This window comes from Nothobranchius furzeri, chromosome 11, assembly GCF_043380555.1.
Source record: "Nothobranchius furzeri strain GRZ-AD chromosome 11, NfurGRZ-RIMD1, whole genome shotgun sequence".
NCBI lineage: Eukaryota > Metazoa > Chordata > Actinopteri > Cyprinodontiformes > Nothobranchiidae > Nothobranchius > Nothobranchius furzeri.
Window position 1 is genome coordinate 36252104 of NC_091751.1, and position 19660 is coordinate 36271763.

The window sequence follows — 19660 nt, forward strand, 5'->3', positions numbered from 1 at the left end:
AACTGTAAAATGTGATCCATGGATATATTGAATGTATTTTCTGAATTTATTGACAACAAGTTAATAAAACCGGTTTAAAAAAAAGTTGGGCGGATTTGCTCGTTTCTGACACCAGCCCCCAGCGGATGAGGGTGGAACTGCAATTTATTTCACTTCCGGGTTTGACTCCATTCAGAGCTGCATTGTGGGGGCCTGATTAAAACGTGTAATATCTCAGAAACCGTTGCAGTACAAACGTCAGTTTCACCTGCACAAATCAGCACAAACGATGCACTAACCGAGCAGTCTATTTGCCTCCACTTTTGAAGCTGACGGGGGGTCAGCTTCACAGAGCTGGATTATGGTTCCTGTGTGACCGTGTACACTTCTGCTGAGAGGCCACGTTCAGGTAAACAGTGTCGCACGAGTGTTTGTTTTGTTTCCTTCGGTAATCTGGACCGTTCTGCTCGCGCCGGATCAAAGCATCATGTCGCCGGCGGCCTTTCACACTCAGCTAGCCTCCATCATGGAGGTCCTGGCCAACACGGCGGTGGCGGAGATCTGCGAGGTTGTGGACAGCGGCTACGCGGTGCTGCAGCTGGAGATCAGCCGCAGCCGCAAAGAGAACGAGGTACTGCGGAGGAAACTGCGGCTCATGGAGCTGCGAGCCACCCGTACGGCTGCCCTGAGAGCCGCCACTGCTAACGGCAGCGGTGCCGCGCTGCTGCAGGCGAGCGGCCGCCCGCGCATTCATCTGCTCGGCGGCTACGAACCGAGGAGGACCACGGCACCGACAAGTAACCATTCTGTGTTAAATTTACCCCCAAACAACCATAAAATTACCATAACAAAACAAAACAAAACGATTTAAAATAACACCAAAGTGGCCAAAATCAATTCTACATTTAATCATTTGATTTTTTTTCACAAAGACAACAAAATGTTTGGTGTGTTTGCTTACCCTTCTATCTGTAGGAAATCTGAGTACTCTGCACGTTACTATGCATTTATCACAGGAAATGAAAGCTGGCACATATTAATAAAAATAAACAAATTATCATTTGACTAATAGGCCACAATGGTGACTCAGAGGGTTTCCCCACATATTTAATGAATCTAGCAGTTCAAGTCTAGTTACGATTAAATAAAAGTACGTCCAGCCTAACGCTCAAGATTTAGAAATCTGTACAAGATTTTTACTTTATATGAGCAAGATTAAGAAGTGAGATTGAGTCACCTTTTAGGGTACATAAATGAAACCATCGTTCTGAACACAAACTAATCTATTTTTGATTTTTAAGACACTGGAACAGGACTGTCCCAGTCATCCAAACAGGAGATGTCTTGTGAGAGAGACCCTAGTCCTCGTCTGAGAGACCCCAGTCCTCGTCTGAGAGACCCCAGTCCTCGTCTGAGGGACCCTAGTCCTCGTCTGAGGGACCCCAGTCCTCGTCTGAGGGACCCCAGTCCTCGTCTGAGGGACCCTAGTCCACTGTCAGGCTCAGGACAGGAAACCACACAGCAGATGGTGATGAGAAGAATAGAAAGTGTTGACCTCCTGTGGTTGGTTATTAATGATCTCCTCTGGTTTCAGGTAGCTGCAGGTGAGACCAGCTCTGTGATCAAAGTGGAGGACGACAAGGACGAGTCCTGGTCTCAGATGGAACCAGACAGTAACGTTCTGCTGATTAAACACAGATTACACTGTAAAGGCCTGGAGCTGTTTAGAGACAGTTGGATGTTTTTCTGTTTGTAGGGAGTTTCTGTCCGGCTGTTGGTGGACGGTCAGCGGAAAGAGAAGCTTCGTCCTCTCTTATCAAACAGGAAGCAGCAGACAATGAGGACGATGGTGGTGTATCTTGGACGAGCGGGGAAGTCAGCTCCACCTCCACCCAACATGCTCTGAGCACCAACCAGAGACCAGAAACCAGCTCTTACGACTCCCTGATGTTTGAGCTTCACCAATCCTCCCACTCTTCCCAGAATCCTTCTGAATCCGGCTGCTCATCGGGTCAGACTTCGAGTGAGAACGTTTCGGTCGACTCGGGTAGTAGCTTCAGTTTCAGCTGCAGTGAGGCGAGTCTGTCTGCAGCCAAGCCGCCTGCAGCTTCTCACAGCCAGCAGCAGAGGGCGCCACAGAGAGACTCTGCAGGAGTTCAGAGGGCTTTTGTCCACAGGGACGTCTGGCGGCTGCAGAACCAGGTCGTGGGGAAGACGTTCGTCTGTAACTGCTGCGGAAAAACTCTGGCCTGTCTCAAGAACCTGAAGACCCACATGAGGGTCCACACGGGCGAGAAACCGTTCGTCTGTGCGCTCTGCGGCAAACGCTTCTCCGACTCCAGCAACCTGAAACGCCACCAGAGTGTCCACACCGGAGAGAAACGCTATGGCTGCGTCCACTGTGGGAAACGCTTCGCTCAGTCGGGATCGCTGAAGGTCCACATGAGTGTCCACAAGGACTGCAAACAGTTCCGATGTTCGTTCTGTGGAAAAACGTTTACATCCGGAGGACATCTGAGGAGACACATCACGGCGCACTCCGAGGAGAAACGATTTGCCGCCGTTTCACCGTAACGCATCGACACAACTTTGGCTCATTGCTGGAGTTTAAGAGGCTGAATGATTCAGCGGGGAAACGATCTGAGGGAAACGGATCCAAACCTTCAACCAATAACAGGAGGGTCACGCGGCTGGGAAGGAAAAAGAATAAAGTCCTGATCAAAGTCCTAAACCCTCACCATCAGGCATGAACATTTCATGCTGATATCTCCAGGCAGGCTCAGGAAGCAGCGGTTCCCTCTGGAGGTCTGACTTTTATTCTGATGAGAATTAAAACGCTTTTCTCTCCACTTCAGATCTGAAATGTAAAATTTAAAAATGCCACCACTAGTTTAGAGACATTTCTCCATGTCTTCTGGTGTTATTGGCACCAAATGTTCAGAAATAAAACTGATTTCTTGTTTTTCACTTTAGGAAACTGGCTTGTTTTTCATGTTATTTTATAATAAATCAGCTGTTTTACATCTTCTAGAGTTGAACCTGCAACTTTTCCTGTTTCTCCAAGAAAATTATACCAAATATGACTTTTATTCTGAAACATTTCTGCACTTCAGTTTCATCTGATCATTTTAAAAACTTATTTGGGGGAAAAACACAAATTAGACAAATCATGTTCCAAGTTTTCATGTGAGGATCAGAAACTCGACGATATTAAATAAACATATCAACACCAAAACATCACTGAAAATGTGTCAAACAAGAAAAACTAAAATGTGGTTTCATTTGTTTAAAAATATTTAATAGTGAACAGTCAGAAATAAAAACGTCTGACAAAAAGCAGATTTCTAATAAAATCCCAGAACAGAGGCATCTAGTGGCCAAAACTAATTATTCCTTTTTTTTAATTCAAAGTTAATCCTTAGAAACAGACTACAATAAACTGTTTAAATAATTGATTTGATGCTATATAATTAAACTTAACTGAATTGAGTTGAAACATTTAGTTTGCTTAAACCACTCATCCCTACTCAACCTAGCCTCTGTCAGTGCACCCCAGGGCAGCTGTGGCTACATCGTAGCTCATACCCACCAGTGTGTGAATGTGTGTGTGAATGGATGAATGATACACTGTAGTGTAAAGCGCTTTGGAGTCCTTACTCTGAGAGGCGCTATACAAGTGCGGGTCATTTATCATTCAAACTAAAAAAATTATAAATAATAAAAATAAGTGCACAACAATAAAAGCTGTCAAAACAAATTACTTAAACAGTAAGATGTTAAATGCTTCCCACAGATCTACAACTTTAAAACGTTGGAAGACTAGAAAATCCACCGATTTATGAAATAAAAATCAAGATTTTTGTTATTTTTACCTTTAAATGTATTGAGCTGCACTGACTAATTCTGGCCACCAGGGGGAGCAGTGAATGAACATTTAGTCATTTATGGTCTCAAACTTTATCATAAAAACAGGTTTTGATCTGATTTCAGTAACATAAACAACAGAAAGCTACATTTAACAACAATAATTTGATCATTAATAAACATTAGTACATGCAGCTTTTAACACATAAAAGTAAATTATGCATGATTAATATATTACGTTTTATATTGGCACTTTGAAGGAAAACTTCTTTTGAACCCTTCATGCTACAAATCTGATGAGGAATTAATACCCAAACTTCACAGAATTATATTTATGTGCCATTATGATTTATTTAGTTCATTTAAATTAACTTTGATTTTATTTATTTTTCCTGCAGATTCAGACAGTCTGGAGCATAAAGAGTTAAAAGTGTTCTCTGCCTTTTTTATCATAAATGCTTTACTTTTCCATCTCGTCTTGTTGTGGTTCAACTTTATAAAACCTCGTTTTTATTTTCATGGTTCTGGTTCATTTAAAGCGTTCACAGCATCATCATCATCATCACCAGAAGCTCATCTCCACTTTAGTTGTGAATTTTCCCAAATCCACAAACATTCTCACAATCTGAGGTTTAATTAATTTTCTTCCATTTTCTGGAATTATTGCTCTTAAAATATTACCTTAAATATAAAATCAAAAATATGTTGATGCTAATTTTGTGCCCTTCGTCTTTTTCAAAATAAAAGCCTAAAGCAGGGAAAACCTGCACAGAATAAACTAAAATTTACTGAGAAAAAAAAAAAAAAAAAAGCCTCGGTTTTTAGACAAATCTGCTGAATTAATATTTTAATTTTTCTCAGATTTCCTGCTGATTTTATTTAATTAAACCCTGTTTCTGCAGCATTTTTGGCCTCTCATTAACCTATAGTATTAATATTTTTTAGGAAATCCCAATTTAAAGGCACGACATAATAAAGTTAAACCACCAACAAGCAAACTGCATTTTTATTTGTTTGGCTAGTTTCATTAATCATTTTCTTCTCTACATTATTTAGTCTGAAGAAGGTGGAAAAAGATTGTTTTATTTATAATTTATGACCTGCAGATAATTTTATATACATTTTAAATTAGTTGGTGTGGAGAAAACAGGTCCAATCTGTGGCTCCGCCCACCAACGACAATTTTCTAAATAAAACCCAAGTTGGTGCAACTTTACCTAAAAATAAAACTCCAGCTAAAACTCTTATCTCCCGGAGGTTTTTATTATTTTGACAGAAATCTGGGTCAGATATGTTTTCCTTTAGAACCTGAATTTGTTTTCCAGACTTGAAAAATCTGGTCACTTTGGAGAGTTTTAAAAAGGCAGAGTTCAACCACTGACGAGTAGGAACACATGTTTCACTCCAATGTGAATCGTTTCCACCTGCTTTACTCTAAACTACAGTAACTGGTGTCACAGCGCTCCTGAGCTCCTTCAGCATTTTAAAAACATCAGTTTATAAAAGTCCACATGATGCTGGTGAGTCGATGATTCTGTTTCCTGGTTCTGATGACTTAATTTCCTGTCATCCATGATTTTTAGGTTTCAGCAGATTTTTATTTAAACTGATTTTGGGCTTTAAATGCATCCAGAGCTCATAATATTTTTACATTTTAAGTGCAAAAAAAATCGATCACACAACAGGAAGTGAAATCATAATTCTTAGATGATTCCCACCAAACCTCTTATTCAGTCATTTGTTTTCTTTGATCTAAAGCGTCCGACGCTCTTTTTACTCATTTCTGGATGTGATGTCCTGAATCAGAAACAGGAAAAAGGTGAATTAGATTTTGTTTTATTTTCAGCAGATGAAACAGGAAGTAGTTCAGACTCACCTCCGTCTTCGCCCTCCTCCACTCCCCCATTGGACCCGACTTTGTCACGACTGAAAGATCAAAATCAACAAACATTTTAACAAAAGAAACTAGAAATTTTTATTTTTTTAAATACAACAAGCTGGTTTATTACCTCTATCCACCTTTTTAATAGGGGTGTAACGGTACGCTAAAATCGTATTCGGTTCGGTTCAGTGTCTCGAAGAGCTCTGGTCGATTTTTGGTATATTATTATTATTTATTTAATATCTAAAGCGGCTCCTATAGTGAGAAGAACCAGATGTCATCTCAGGCTGCTGATCTAGCATGATGTCACCTCACACCGCCCAGTTTTTTCTTTAAAACTCTCCGTGCTGTATTTTCATTGTAGGAGGAAAACTTTACATCAATTGTCCCATAGGGAGAGTTCAGCAGACGTGTTTGTTTAAATCTTAGCCGCTGAGCCTGCGCACTGTGAGAGAAGAGAGGGAGGGGTGAAGTGATGCTCCGTTCAGCGTCTCTACAGGCTCCAGCAACATCTCCATTCAGAGTCTATACAGGCTCCAGTAGCAGCTCCGTTCAGAGTCTCTACAGCACATATGTCAGACTCAAGGCCCGCGGGCCAGATGCGGCCCGCGGAGCATTTTTATGTGGCCCGCGAGATAAATATCAAAAATATATTAAAACTGGCCCGCTGGCCGATTTTACCGCAAAGACTTCAACTCCCATGATGCTTTGCGGCGTCAGCGCGGAGCCGACGCGCCCCCTCCTTTGTGTTTTCCCCAGCGCCTGCTGCCGGTGTCTGCAGCTCCGTTGTCTCGGACAAACTACACTCCTCTCACTCAGCGCCGAGTTCACTCAACTATTTTCTGACGTTGACGCCCAGAAACGGAGATTCTAGCCGCTCAGTAATGTGTTCACGACTGAAAGAGAAAGTTTTCCAACTAACATCCAGACAGAGCTGATATAACTCCAGCGAGCAGCGACACGCTCAAACCAGCACAACTCTGTGGTTGCTGTTGTTGTGTTTCCTCCCCGACACACAACAACGTGGTCAAGCTGCTCAGACATGTTCATCAGCACAAACCTATGTGAGTACCTGTTGTCATCTAATGTTGTCATTATTATGATGAAGATGAACAAAACAACAGGAGTCTCCTCCTCAGCTCAGATCAACCCCATGATGCAGGTATCTGGCTGGAACAGGTGAGCATCACAGTAAACCAGTGGAACAAACTGAGCTTTAAATATGTTGGTTTTATGCTCGTTTTCTGCTCCAAAACATGAAAGTTAACAGGTGAGATGTTGCATTTTCATTTAAGATAAAATGATATTTTTATTTTGTTGTTGGCCCGTGAGAAAAGATTTAACCTACAGTAAACAGGAAGTGGAAAGGCTGCAGATAGATGAATAGAATAGAAAATCCCTTTATTGTTCCTCAGTGGGGAAAGCTAGACGTCACAGCAGCGATGACACGTATTACAGGAGAATAAAAAATAAGAAAAATGAATAATCAAGAAAACATAAATCCTGAATATATTTTAAAAATGCTGATTATACCACAAGTAATGAATACCACTGATGCCTTTTATTTAAAACTGACTTGCTCGTGTGTAATTTGGTTATTCCACATTCAGTGTTAATGCAGAAATAAGTTTGTTTCCAAATTTAAAGGTTCAAAATTGCATATATGTTGATAAAGAAAATGTGCAAATTTGCCGTCACTTTTTCAAAAAATATTAAGTTTGGCCCTCGACTCCGTCCCCGAGTTTCATTTCGGCCCCGTGTGAGTTTGAGTTTGACACCCCTGCTCTACAGGCTCCAGTAGCAGCGACAGCCAGCTGGTTTGATCTGATCTAAAAGGCGTTGATTAGATTTTGCAGATCATGTTTTTTAAATGGAGATCAGGAGCGTGCAGCCATCATGCGTCACTCAATACAGCTTCTTGTGTGTGTAAACTCGCCTAGGAACTTTTATCCGCTGCACTTAAATCACGTAATTAAAAATTCATTATTTAACGGAAAAAAATAAACCGAAACTGTACGCAAGTGGACCGAACCGAACAGGCAGACCCCACCCCCACCCCCGTGAACGGTTACACCACCAATTGTTGAACATTTATCTAAAGTCTGACTTCAGAAGTCTGGCAGAAACTCACTCATGAACGCGGAGATGGCGATGAACACGGTGGAGGCCACCGTCGTGCTCCACCACAGACACCTTCGGGGACAGGAAAACAGATCTGATTCAGGGTCAGACTTTTAGAGCCTCCAGAACCATTTTTAATGACAGTTGGAGGTTTTCTGTCCTTCCTGAGCCCAAAATTAACTTCTGACTCTTACCCTGAGTAAAGCGAGGTGAGGATGAAGATGATGAAGATGAGGAAGAGGAGCGCCTTCATCGTTACACCTGTAAAAACAAAAACAGATTCAATTATAAAAGTGGTTCTTATGTTAACAGGAAGAGATGTGAGGGTCCCATTGGGCCGGCCTGCTGAAGCAGAACCTGCAGCTCACCTGTGGGTTCAGCTGTCGTCCGACAGCAGCAGGTGGTGCTGTAGAAAGGTGAAGGAGGCGGGACTTCGGAGAGTTCACCCAGTGTCTGGGTGAACTGCTCCTTTGATTGACAGATCTCAGAGCAAATGTCCTCCTGGACGAGCATCTGTGGGGGCGGGGCTTCTTTGCCAGGAGGGGGTGTGGCTTCAGTGGGATCTGAAACAGGAAAAATAAACATTTCCTGTTGAGATAAATAAAACAAAAGCCATGGATCCAGGAGACCTGGTTCTGGTTCTGGATCTGGTTCCGGTCTCACCGTAGGTGAAGCTGCAGCCGTCGTCCAGCTCGGTGCCATTCAGTCCGAACCACAAAGACTCATTCAGCAGAGATGGGCAGTCCTTGCTGCTCTGGGCCCAGTCCACATCTCGGTCCTGATCCGAGTCCAGGTCATGGTTCTGATTCTGCTTTGTCCCAAACACGCCCCTTAAGACATTCTGGTCCAACCACGACTGGCAGGTCTCCGTCACATCACTCAGCAGCCGAACGAGAGAGCTGCGAGGCCGTCGTCTGCGTCGGAAAACTCTGAGAGCAGAAATGGTAAATGGCCTGTATTTGATATAGCGCCTTCTAGAGTCCTGGATCCCCCCAAGGCGCTTTACAACACAATCAGTCATTCACCCATTCACACACACACATTCACACACTGGTGGTGATGAGCTACGATGTAGCCACAGCTGCCCTGGGGCGCACTGACAGAGGCGAGGCTGCCGATCACTGGCACCACCGGTCCCTCCGACCACCACCAGCAGGCAATGTGGGTTAAGTGTCATGCCCAAGGACACAACGACAGCGACAGACTGAGCGGGACTCGAACCTGCAACCTTCCGATTACGGGGCGAGCATTTAACTCCTGTGCCACCATCGCCCCAGATGGTGAGAAAGACGAGTCGACTGTATCATTACCAAGTATACCATCAGTAACGGGTCAGTACCGCCCACATCAGTAACACCGGCCCAGTCATTACATCATGTTGGATCAATAATAAAACTTTCATCAAGCTTTTGAAGGTGAGCTTTTTTCACCAGAACCTCATTCACGAGGAGATGGGAGGTCCAAACGGAGAACCAAGCAGAGGGAATTGATGGCAGGACTCGTTTAAAGGGACAAAAAACCTAAGACTGAAATCAAACCAAGAGGGAAACCGCCAAAGAACCAAAGGTTCTGCTCAGTTTTATGGGACTTTTCTTAGCGCCTCATACATGTTGATTAGAGCCCTGCAAGGGCCTAAAATCTGAGCCCGTGTCCGGCCAGAGGGGGTGGAGCCCCAGCCCGACCCGGGCCTGAGCCCGACTTTTTTTTAACCAACTAAATGAAAACAAAGTGCGTCAATCCTGACCAATGTGTTAAAAGACGTGCAGGATCCGATCAATTTGTTTTTCCCTCATTTACCGTCACGGAGACAACGGCGCACTGGCTCTGGTGTTGATCAAGTTAAATTTTATCTCTTTCCAACAATTTTCACAAGAAAACAAAACAGCCAAACGCAGGGCTTGTGTTGACCGGACAGTTCCCGTATTTCACAGTTTATTTTGACGGAGAAAGAATAGAAAGAATTACCCCGACGCATGCAGACGAACTGACATTTTATTCGTTACGCACATCGCAGATGTAGCTAAATCACCCAAGAAAAGATTCCCATCTGAACATCTGAGCTGGGACCTGCTCAGCGCAGCTCGCTGTCAGCGCATATGTGCACAGCGAGCTGAAGTTGTGGAGATTGGCTGCTTGGAGTGCATCGCAGAACCAGAGCGCATGCGGGAAGGTTCCTCCCACTGAAGCGAGTGTTTTCCAAACCCTGTCTCTCAGAGAGACTTGTCACTTAGAAAATGTTCCCTGATTATGAAACTTGGGCTGAACAGTGCTTGTTCCTGTCTCCAATGTGCAACACATCCAGGAGCCGTCTGAGGAGAAGCCCAGAATCTCACATCCTCTTCAGCTCATATAAGCGCATATGATTACGCACAAGCGTGACCCAACCCGGTCTCACAGTAAGACTGGGTTGGACCTGTTCAGGTTTACGCAGACAATCTTTACATAGAATTGACTTACAGATATAACATTAATTCAGTAAAATACAAAGCATTTTATTTAAACACCCATTCATTATTTTACAAGCACAGAGAGCCGCATCAGATTCAGATCAGCGAGAAGATTCCTCCGACTGAATTCAGTCGGAGGAATCTTCCCGCATGCGCTCTGGTTCTGCGACGGGCTCCAAGCCCCTCTCCACATCTTCAGCTCGCTGTGTACCTTATGTAGTACACACTGACAGCGAGCTGTGCTGAGCAGTGTCCAGCTCTGATGTTCAGATGGGAATCTTTTCTTGAGTGATTTAGCTACATCTTCGAAGTGCGTAGAATAAAATGTCAGTTCGTCTGCATGCGTCGGGGTAATTCTTTCTATTCTTTCTCCGTCAAAATAAACGGTCAAATACGGGAACTGTCCGGTCAGCACAGCACAAGCCCTGCTTTTAACTGTTCTGTTTTCTTGTGAAAATAGATGAGGTTAAACTTGATTAACACCAGAGCGAGGCGCACTGCACCGTTATCTCCGTCACTGTAAATGAGGGAAAAACAAACTGATCGGATCCTTTTCTGACCTTCCCCACCTACAAAGTTTAATTACAACAATCAAACGTGACAGAGCCTGGATTTGTATTCTGAACAGTCTAAACATGTTTTAAAAAGAAACGTATGGCAAAAGGGGCACCTGCTCAGTAAAACCACCAACAGGGTGAAAAATATCAAAATATTGTAGGCAGAGACGGGCTACAACTTCTGGATCCATTTTATATAAATAGTTTTATTGATCATCCTTTTGTGAAAGATAACTTTGACGTACACGAGCGACCGGTACCGGCTGCTGTCACCTGTTGTGAGCAGCGCTCTGCTGTCTGAGGGTAGGCCCCGCCCACAACGCTGTTGTGGCTCCCAGTGTTTTCTTTACTGTGGGAAACGGGTAATAATGGCTCTTTGATGGGAACAGGTTGCCGACCCCTGGTTTAAGTGTTTCAATTTTTTTTTATGAATTCGATTAAAAATAAAGACGCCCGGCCCGGCCCGTGTCCGAGGTAATTACACAGTCGTTGGCCCGAAGCCCGGCCGTCGGGCCGGGCCGACCCGAGGGCCTAGGGCTTCAGTGCAGGGCTCTAATGTTGATGTTCAGGAACACAATGGTATCCTAGCAACCATGATCAATGACATCACACAAAGCCCCCAAAGAGCTGCAATCACTCAAGTGGAAATTACAGCTTTTAAACCTGCCAGACATGTGCATAAAGACTCGCTCTGATTGGCTGTTGGAGGCTGAACTCACCCCTGTGAGAGGTAGGTGTGTGTGTGTGTGTGTGTGTGTGTGTGTGTGTGTGTGTGTGTGTGTGTGTGTGTGTGTGTGTGTGTGTGTGTGTGTGTGTGTGTGTGTGTGTGTGTGTGTGTGTGTGTGTGTGTGTTATGTAATTCAGTAGGACCAGTTCTCACTTGTGTGCTGTTTTTCTGGCGTTTTCTTCCAGCTGTGAATCAGCTGACACTCTTAACTCATTCACTGCCAAGCCCTTCGCTGCCAGAGTTTTTACTGTTTAAAGAGTCACAGAACGTTGCGCGCTACGATGATGTCGACGCCAAAACTACTAAAACAAAGAGGAGACTCACCTCTTACATCAGGAAGAATCCACGCGTTTCAAGCTTTATCCGTTCTTTCATAAACCGTTGTTGAATTGTGATCGGCAGAAGCTTTTCCGGTTCGCGCCTAACTTTATTTTTACAGCAGCATTCAAAACAATCTCCTCACATAGATTTTCTGCTTCCTGATCATGTGTCGTGTGACATGTGCAGATGAAGATAGGCTTTACAGCTGAGGTGGTTGTTCTCACGGTGCGGGGGCTCGTTCCGATGCCCACACAGTAAAACAATGCAAATGACGACTTTGGTCGTCAATGGCAGTGAATGAGTTAAAGTTGCTCCACGTTAATCAACAGGTGTGGATCAATCCGCAGCAGAAAACGCTCACACGTAACAAGTCTCACCTGACCAGGTTCTCCTTGTAGGACATGTTGCTTTTGCAGGCCAACAGAGACACGTTTCCATCTTCGTCCATTGAGAAGCTGTCGTCTGTGACGGTGTAGTACCCGTTAGTGAGGAGGCGTGGCGAGCGGCGGCAGCAGCAGGGACTCCCTGCATCCAGAGAGGAGTAACAGACGTATGAGGAGTTGGGGGAGAGGAGGGAGACGTCCAGGCTGCAGGGAGGAAAAAACAACCAGTTTTTAATTCAAATTTAATTCAACTCAATTCAAAGATACTTTATTAATCCCAGAGGGAAATTAAAGTTTCAGTACACACAATTCTGATATCAGACATACATACGTAGGCATAGACACATGACAAGAATTGGTGACTGTGGTCATTCGCAACCCGAGTCGTGCCACCTTAATAGACATCAGAGGGTTAACATGAGGATTGAGTCAGGTGGAGGAAAAAAGGGCACTTCAGAGTTACCCTCCACAGGGAGGGCAGCTTTGCTATGCAAAAAACACCTCAGACAGAAATGCAACAGACTTCAGACATCACACAACATAAGTGTCCACTAGGTGGGGAGGTAGGGTTGGGGACTGTCCACACATCAGTGCATGCAGCCACGATAAGCAGCGCTCATCACCTCTGTTTGAACAGGGGGAGGAGGTCATTGGGTCTTAGAGAACAAAGTGAATTCTGGAACGATTCAACAACCTTCAGTCACAGTCCCGCCCAGGCTGGGATAGGGAGACAGAGTTGCCATGGCGACGGCAGCATTCCACATTTCTTCTGAGGGAGGAGTATTCGCTTAAGCCTCACAGACTCAAGGGCACCAGATTTAGAAAATAAATTGTTCTGGGGACAGAAAGTTCCGTTGGTCCTCAACCCCTCTTAATCCAACAATGGCATAATTTAATCTATCCCAATCCGTGCGGATCCGTCAACTCCCTCCTTGATGGAATCCACTTTCTGTGCCAGAGTCTGAATCTCAGCCAAAGTTCCAAGCTTACGACTCATCTCGACAACTATATGAGTTTGTGCGTTCACAGTGCGGTGCAATCCATCTCTGAGCTCCGGGATTGAGCCAATATTCCTTGACAGCTCGTTAATTTTCCGGTAAGCCAGGTAACCTCCCAGGCCAAAGAGCAGGAAACCTGACACCAACACCACGAATATCCAGACATCTTCAGAATCCTCTACAGACAGCTGAGACAGGCAGACCAAGTTCCACTGTTTCCAGGAGTCCATGATGTGCCCAACTGGCTCTGTCCCAGAGGGGTATCCGGGAGCTCCTTCTCCCGTTCTCATTGTTGAAAAAATTTAGTCAATCGCGTTGAGAGACCAACTGACCACGTCCATTTTAGTAATTTCAGTTTCCAGAAAAAATGCAGAAGCGCAGTACACCCAGAGACAGACAAAGAGCCTTGGGATAAGATAGGGAGGAGGAGGAAAAAAGTGTCTGTACTCTCCAAGAGCCGGAAGAAGAATACATTTATTTAATAGATTTTAACTTTGTGAAATTCAGCTGACGGAAGGGTCAAAGGTCGAATCCTGAGCAGTAAATAAACAAAAACAAAGACGATTCCTATATTTTCTGACTTGTATTTCCCTACAGCCCTGATTGTGGTTTATATTTTATGGTCATGTTTCTGAGTCTCTCACCTCTCGCAGAAATGGTTCCTCAGCCTTCGTTTTATCGGAGAACCTGAGGAACCAGAGAAGGTTTGTGAGTCACGATCAAAAGCAAACAGGTTTCTAAAAACAGCCAGCTGTTATCAGCGCCAACATTCCTGACACAAGCAGAGGAACAAATAATAAACCAGGCAGGAGCATGTCGAAGGGATTTCAAGTCACACCTGGGAGGATTTTTAACGAGTCGTTTATGATGAACTGATTTTAAAACTAACTTTTCTAAACATGAACCAACTTCTAAACTAGAATAATAAACATGCATTTTCAGACTAAACTGAAACAAAAAAAAGTGTCACAATAAGCTTTGCTTCTGTCAGCATCACACACCAGTCTCGCACACGTTAAAAACATAGACCATTTCTCACATTCTTGTTTCTAACGAGTTGCCGACAGCCACAGCTGCTGCTGACATCATCACCAGGTCTTTGTTTACTTCTCTCTGCCTAAATGTCTCTGGATTATTTCCAGCAGTAAATCTGAAACTCCAGGTGGATCCCTCCTGCTGTGCGGCGTCATAAAACTGCAGGAAGGGTCTGGACCTTAACGTTTAGTGGTCTGGACTTTAAAGCTTGGTGGTGGCAGCATCATGATCCGGGCTGCTTCACAAAACAAACATCTGTTAAAACTTGTCTATGGTCTGGCAGCTCAAACGGGTCTCAAACCGTCCCTAAGCCATGTGGAACCTGAACCGAGACCTCACTGGGCCCGTTTGGACCTCTTTTTGTGTTCATTGTGATGTTGGTGTAGATTCATGTGACGTACTTGTAACGGCTCCAGAGAAGAACAGAGACATGTTTGTCCTCGGCGAGTCGATCTGTGAAAGACACCAGAGAGCCGACACCCACCCAGCGGTAAGACGGGAGAACAAACGTCTGATATAGAAAATAAATAAACAAACCACAATGTAAGCAGATGCTTTCTCCAACATTAGAAACACAGATTTCTAATCTAGAGCTTCAGTGTGTGTAGGGATGGGTACCTTTGAAATTTGAATCGATCCGGTACTAATTCCCGGTACCTACGAATCGATACCGGTACTTAACGGTACCGATTTTCGATACTTTTGAGTGTTTAATATTTTTAATTCTCTTTTATAATTAAATATATATTTTTCTCAATAAATAACCATATTTGATAAATATCACGATAAATAACATACAACTGTTTGTATTTTAACATCGTCCTTGTAGTTTTATAAGTTGATAATTAAACTGAAGCAAACATCTTTACTGTGAACTAAATTTACTGTGTATCTTCATTCCTTTTACTGTCCTTTTTCATTTGATTTTTCCTACTGGGAAGTTAGAATTTCCGAGGAGAAAGCGAATGCACCATTAGCTGATAACAACGGTGGCAATGGAAGCTAATTTATCAAGCTAATGTTATCTTAAACAGTTTATTTAACTGCTGGAGCAGATTAAAACGATGATGCCTCACACTTAAATTGTTGTCACTGGTTTCATCTTCACCCAATCACCCGTCGCATTTAGTAAAGTGAAGCCAAACTTTAGAGCATGTTCATGTTCTTCTAGTCGGAATTCGGAGTTCCGAGGAGAAAGCGAACGCACCATTAGTGAAACGGAAGCTAACATATCAAGCTAACATTATCTTAAACATTTTATTTACCTACCGGAGCAGATTAAGATGAGGATGACTCACTTAGATCGTTGTCGCTGGTTTCATCATCACCCAGTTACCAATCACATTTAGTGAAGTGGACCCAAGATTTAGCGTGCGTTCTTTCTACCATGCTGGTCTGTTTACAACTCGCTCGCAGCGACCGACGACATAACGCTCTTGCGCATGCGCAGCTGTCTAGGCAAGTTCTCGTTATGAAGGACAGGTACCGAAACGAGGCACCGTTTCAAATGAAGTGAATCGGTGCTCGGTCGGTACTGTGAAATTCGGTCCGTAACTTAAAAAGTACAGAATTCGGTACCCATCCCTGTGTGTGTGTGTGTGTGTGTGTGTGTGTGTGTGTGTGTGTGTGTGTGTGTGTGTGTGTGTGTGTGTGTGTGTGTGTGTGTGTGTGTGTGTGTGTGTGTGTGTGTGTGTGTGTGTGTGTGTGTGTGTGTGTGTGTTCTGGTGTTAAAGGAGAAGTAACTTGACAAAGGAAGTTAAGGTTTGTGGTCAGCTGATATGAAATCGTTTTAATCCGTCGCTTGAAGGCAGGATTATGTTTGTTCCTTATCAGATTATCTCCTGAATTACAGGATGGGCTTTAGTGAAACTCTCAGTGATGTCATTGGTCAAACGTCAACCACCCGTTTTTGGAGCCAATCAAATTCAAGATGGCTGCCACAGATAACTGACATCAGCAAACAGAAAACATGGCTCTGAATCAGCTGGCTGTAGCTGAGAGTTGATAACAACCAATCATCTGAGCTGTAATCTGAGATTGAGTTTATTTTACAGATTAAATCAAACATATTAATTACTCATAGTTTTATGTTACTCTGAAAAACGATGGGTGATGTGTGCTCCTCTAAGGGTTGCTGCACCTCTTGGATTAGGATGAGATTTTCTGTGTTTATGTCTGACAGCATAAGGCTGTTTAGGAAACATGAAGTCTCTTTTTACAACTCAAATGAGTTATTCACAAAAACTTATCCACAATTTAAGCTGTCTTCATGTTTCTGCTTTAAAGATAACTGAGGGTGACGGATCTGAAAATCTAAATGAAAGCTTTTTGTTCAGTTCCGGCTCAGTTAATCCTGCTGATCTGATCGGATGAGTTTCCTCTCCTGTCTGAAACTCCAGGAATTAACGGGAATCTGGAAGTTAAAATAAATCTAATCCAAAGTGAGTTGACCAAACAGAGCCTACTATTTAAAGTTTTACCTTGAGGAGTGATGCTTCGGGCTTTCAGCGGCAGTTCTCTCACATCCTGCAGGAACGACGCTGCAGCCTGGGAACGGAGTGCAGAAGAAAGAAAAACAAGAGAAAAACAGGCGGCTGTGACTCTGAGCTCACGTTTCCTGTTAACTCTTTGTTAGCATGAGGAGGAACTCAGAGGGTTAGCACCGACCAACTCTCTTCATCACAGGAACTCTGATTTACTGCAGCTAAACAATAAATCCGATGATAGATAAATAAAACTCTGAAAACTTCAACATGAATCTCAGACAAATGTTTGATACAGATTTATCCCAAAGTTCTGAAATAAATAGACAAATGTACTCCTCCTAACAGAAAAGCTTCATCCATCATCAGAGTAGGGCTGCTCGATTATGGCAAAAATAATAATCACAATTATGGTGACTGAAATTGAGATCACGATTATTTAGGACGATTTTTCAATTTATGTTGATTTTATTTGTTTTTATTCAGTCATAAAATTGCTCAGGGCACAATCAGGACAAAAATAAGAAACAAGATGATCACTAAAATAACTCCTGATTCCCAGGATAAAAAGACCAATATACTTATAGCTCATAGTTTATGACCCAAGGGCTATAGACCTTGGTTTAACTCATGTAAGTCTAACCAGTACAGACCCAAATACCAATATCTTGCAAATACTGACAGCAAGAATTATACAGTGGCATTTATAACAAATACATGCAAATAAATTGATGTTCACAAAATGCTGCATAACATTTATTGAGTCGTGTCAAGGTGCTGTAGGAGAGTACACTAGCACTGTGTCCTCAGAGAGACTAGTTATTAGTTATCAGTGTGAGGAACTTATTTCTACCTTATTTATAAACTATTTATTTACAAGTCCATCAGTTAATGTAATAATTGTCCCAACCACAGCTGCACCCCCCACCCCCCAACCCGGTCTCACAGCAATCGGGGCAAGCTGCACGTGTGTTTAGCACGCTGCAGCGCACATTTAGCCGTTTTAGTGGCTCAGGAGCCCGCAGGTGCGGTGTGTGTCACTCACTCTGGTTAATCCAACAGGGAGCCGGCTCCGAGAGCTGTTTCTTTAGCGACTGACACATCACTACATCATTCCCTTTCCTAATGTCCTGAAGAACGGTCCGGAGAGCAGGCGGAGTGTTTAGCTAACCTGCAGGAAATGTCGACGACAATTATCCAGAAAGTAGCTAATGGTTACCAGAGATGTTTCTGAGGTGTTCGCCAGGTACTTTTAAGATTTAAAAAGTCAAGAAGGGGGTCTGAAAAGCTGCTAGAAATAGCGTCAAAGTCACAAAGTTGGCAACACCGTGGGAGGAGCGCTTCATTTGCAACTCGGGGCAGCGCAGGCGGGAGGAGCAAATAATCGGCTTGTTTTGTTTTTTATAATCGTTCAAAACTCAGATCGTAATCGTGATTAAAATTCGATTAATTGAGCAGCCCTACATCAGAGCAACAGTTACAGACAGAAGTACGGTAGATAAAAACAGGAAAATAAGGAGCTAGTTCAGAGGAGCCACTCAGCAGACCTCACTCTGACTGAAACAGAACACGGAGTGGGTCAGAGATGAAGGCAGAGGCTCCTCATCCTCCTCATTGATAACACATCTGTTTCACTTGAGTCTGATTAGAGGAACGTTCTGCCCCTCAGACGTGTGTTTCTGCGTTAAAGCTTAAATAATTCTCATCAGACAGGAGAGCAGAGTTTAGATCCTTCAGGGCTGATGGGCTAATCTTGGATGGTCCCTGGTTCAGCACACCTGAGCAGGTGATTAACAGGCTTCTGCAGAGCCTCATGAACTTCTGAACAGCTGATTCAACCACTGAATCAAGAGTGTTGGAGCAAAGGAACAACAACAACCTTTTTAAAGCTTTAAACCAGCCCTGATTCTGGGGTAATCCTTGCATGGTTAATTTATGGGAGATATAAGTGTCACTGAAAATTTATGTTATTTCTTAACCTGTGTGTGTGTGTGTGTGTGTGTGTGTGTGTGTGTGTGTGTGTGTGCGTGCGTGCGTGCGTGCGTGCGCGCGCGCGATAACAGTCTCTTCCATCCTGTGCTTCCCAGCATGCCTTGCAGCAGCAGCGCTGCTGATGTTGGAGGAAAATGCGTAGCAGGAAACTGAAATGGACCAAACCATCAGCTGGTCCACATCAAGCTGCCGAGTCTGATTTTATATAGAAAAACGTTTATTTATTGTTGTTGTTTTTTTAATACAAAATCCAGGTTTTACAGAAAACTATACTTTTTATTTATTATCTGTAATTATTAGGTTGTTTTTCTGTTGAAAGAATGAAAACTACGTTTTCAAACCCTTTTTGCTGATGAAACCATTTTGCTAATTTTATGTTTATTGTTATTTTAACAAATTCCATTTTAAAGTTTGCAAATGTTTTTCTTTTTTTAAACATTTGCCAATACCCAAGAGTAAATATATCTGCTTTTACTTTGATATTTTCTGCTATACCTACACTATTAAATGTGGAATTGTTTATAAAAACCAAAATACTGGATAAAAGTACGAAATGTCAACAAAGAAAGTAAAAAATTGTGAAACTAAGCAAATTTATTCAGGAAAAATATTCTCGACTGTTTTCTGGATTTGAGCTAATTTAAAGTGTTGAAGTTGTTTGATGTAACTTTATTTTATGGTTTCAGCTGAAGGAAACAAAACAAAGAGAATAACGGTTGAGATGAACTTACAGGTTTGGTTTCCTCCAAGATTCTCCACTGGAAGTTAAGAAAAATCTTCTTTAAGTTTACAGAACTGTTAATTCCCGCCTCCTTTCACGTCTTCTTATTTTTTTAAAGTCTTTTTCTTGTTTTTGTTGAATAAAATCGAG

The 19660-nt window shown here is 43.1% G+C and overlaps 2 protein-coding genes across 5 annotated transcripts in view; one reads left to right on the plus strand and one right to left on the minus strand.

Annotated features, from left to right (window-relative positions):
• LOC107383641 (zinc finger protein Xfin) overlaps positions 1–2736 on the plus strand; it is a 31709-nt gene extending 28973 nt beyond the window's left edge. The window contains exons 11-14 of the mRNA XM_070541875.1: positions 354–776; positions 1281–1507; positions 1574–1652; positions 1736–2736. Of these exons, the coding sequence (XP_070397976.1) occupies positions 354–776; positions 1281–1507; positions 1574–1652; positions 1736–2553 (1547 nt within the window). The 3' untranslated portion in view covers positions 2554–2736. The remainder of the gene's footprint in view (positions 1–353; positions 777–1280; positions 1508–1573; positions 1653–1735) is intronic.
• A 2647-nt stretch (positions 2737–5383) lies between these two features.
• Positions 5384–19660, minus strand: tmem71 (transmembrane protein 71). Of its 4 annotated transcripts, none has more exons than XM_015956515.3 (11): positions 19521–19660; positions 16795–16861; positions 14716–14767; positions 13924–13966; positions 12276–12485; positions 8510–8775; positions 8215–8409; positions 8041–8107; positions 7857–7918; positions 5720–5769; positions 5384–5640 (listed from the first exon to the last, which is right to left on the minus strand). In XM_015956515.3, exons 3-11 carry the CDS (start codon positions 14744–14746, stop codon positions 5617–5619), a joined length of 948 nt encoding a protein of 315 aa, XP_015812001.3. In that variant the 5' UTR covers positions 14747–14767; positions 16795–16861; positions 19521–19660; the 3' UTR covers positions 5384–5616. The 4 variants fall into 4 exon arrangements, with proteins under 4 accessions (XP_015812001.3, XP_015812000.3, XP_070397632.1 ...); XM_015956514.3 differs by having other exon boundaries at positions 14716–14825; XM_070541531.1 differs by lacking the exon at positions 19521–19660 and adding an exon at positions 17843–18020 and having other exon boundaries at positions 14716–14825.

Coding starts and splice junctions, on each gene's coding strand:
- tmem71 (XM_070541531.1), bottom strand. CDS start 17,900: ATGTGTCAGTCGCTAAAGAAACAGCTCTCGGAGCCGGCTCCCTGTTGG. Junction 13,967..14,715: donor CTTCTCTGGAGCCGTTACAA/GTACGTCACATG, acceptor CTGGTTCCTCAG/GTTCTCCGATAAAACGAAGG. Junction 5,770..7,856: donor CGCCATCTCCGCGTTCATGA/GTGAGTTTCTGC, acceptor TTGATCTTTCAG/TCGTGACAAAGTCGGGTCCA.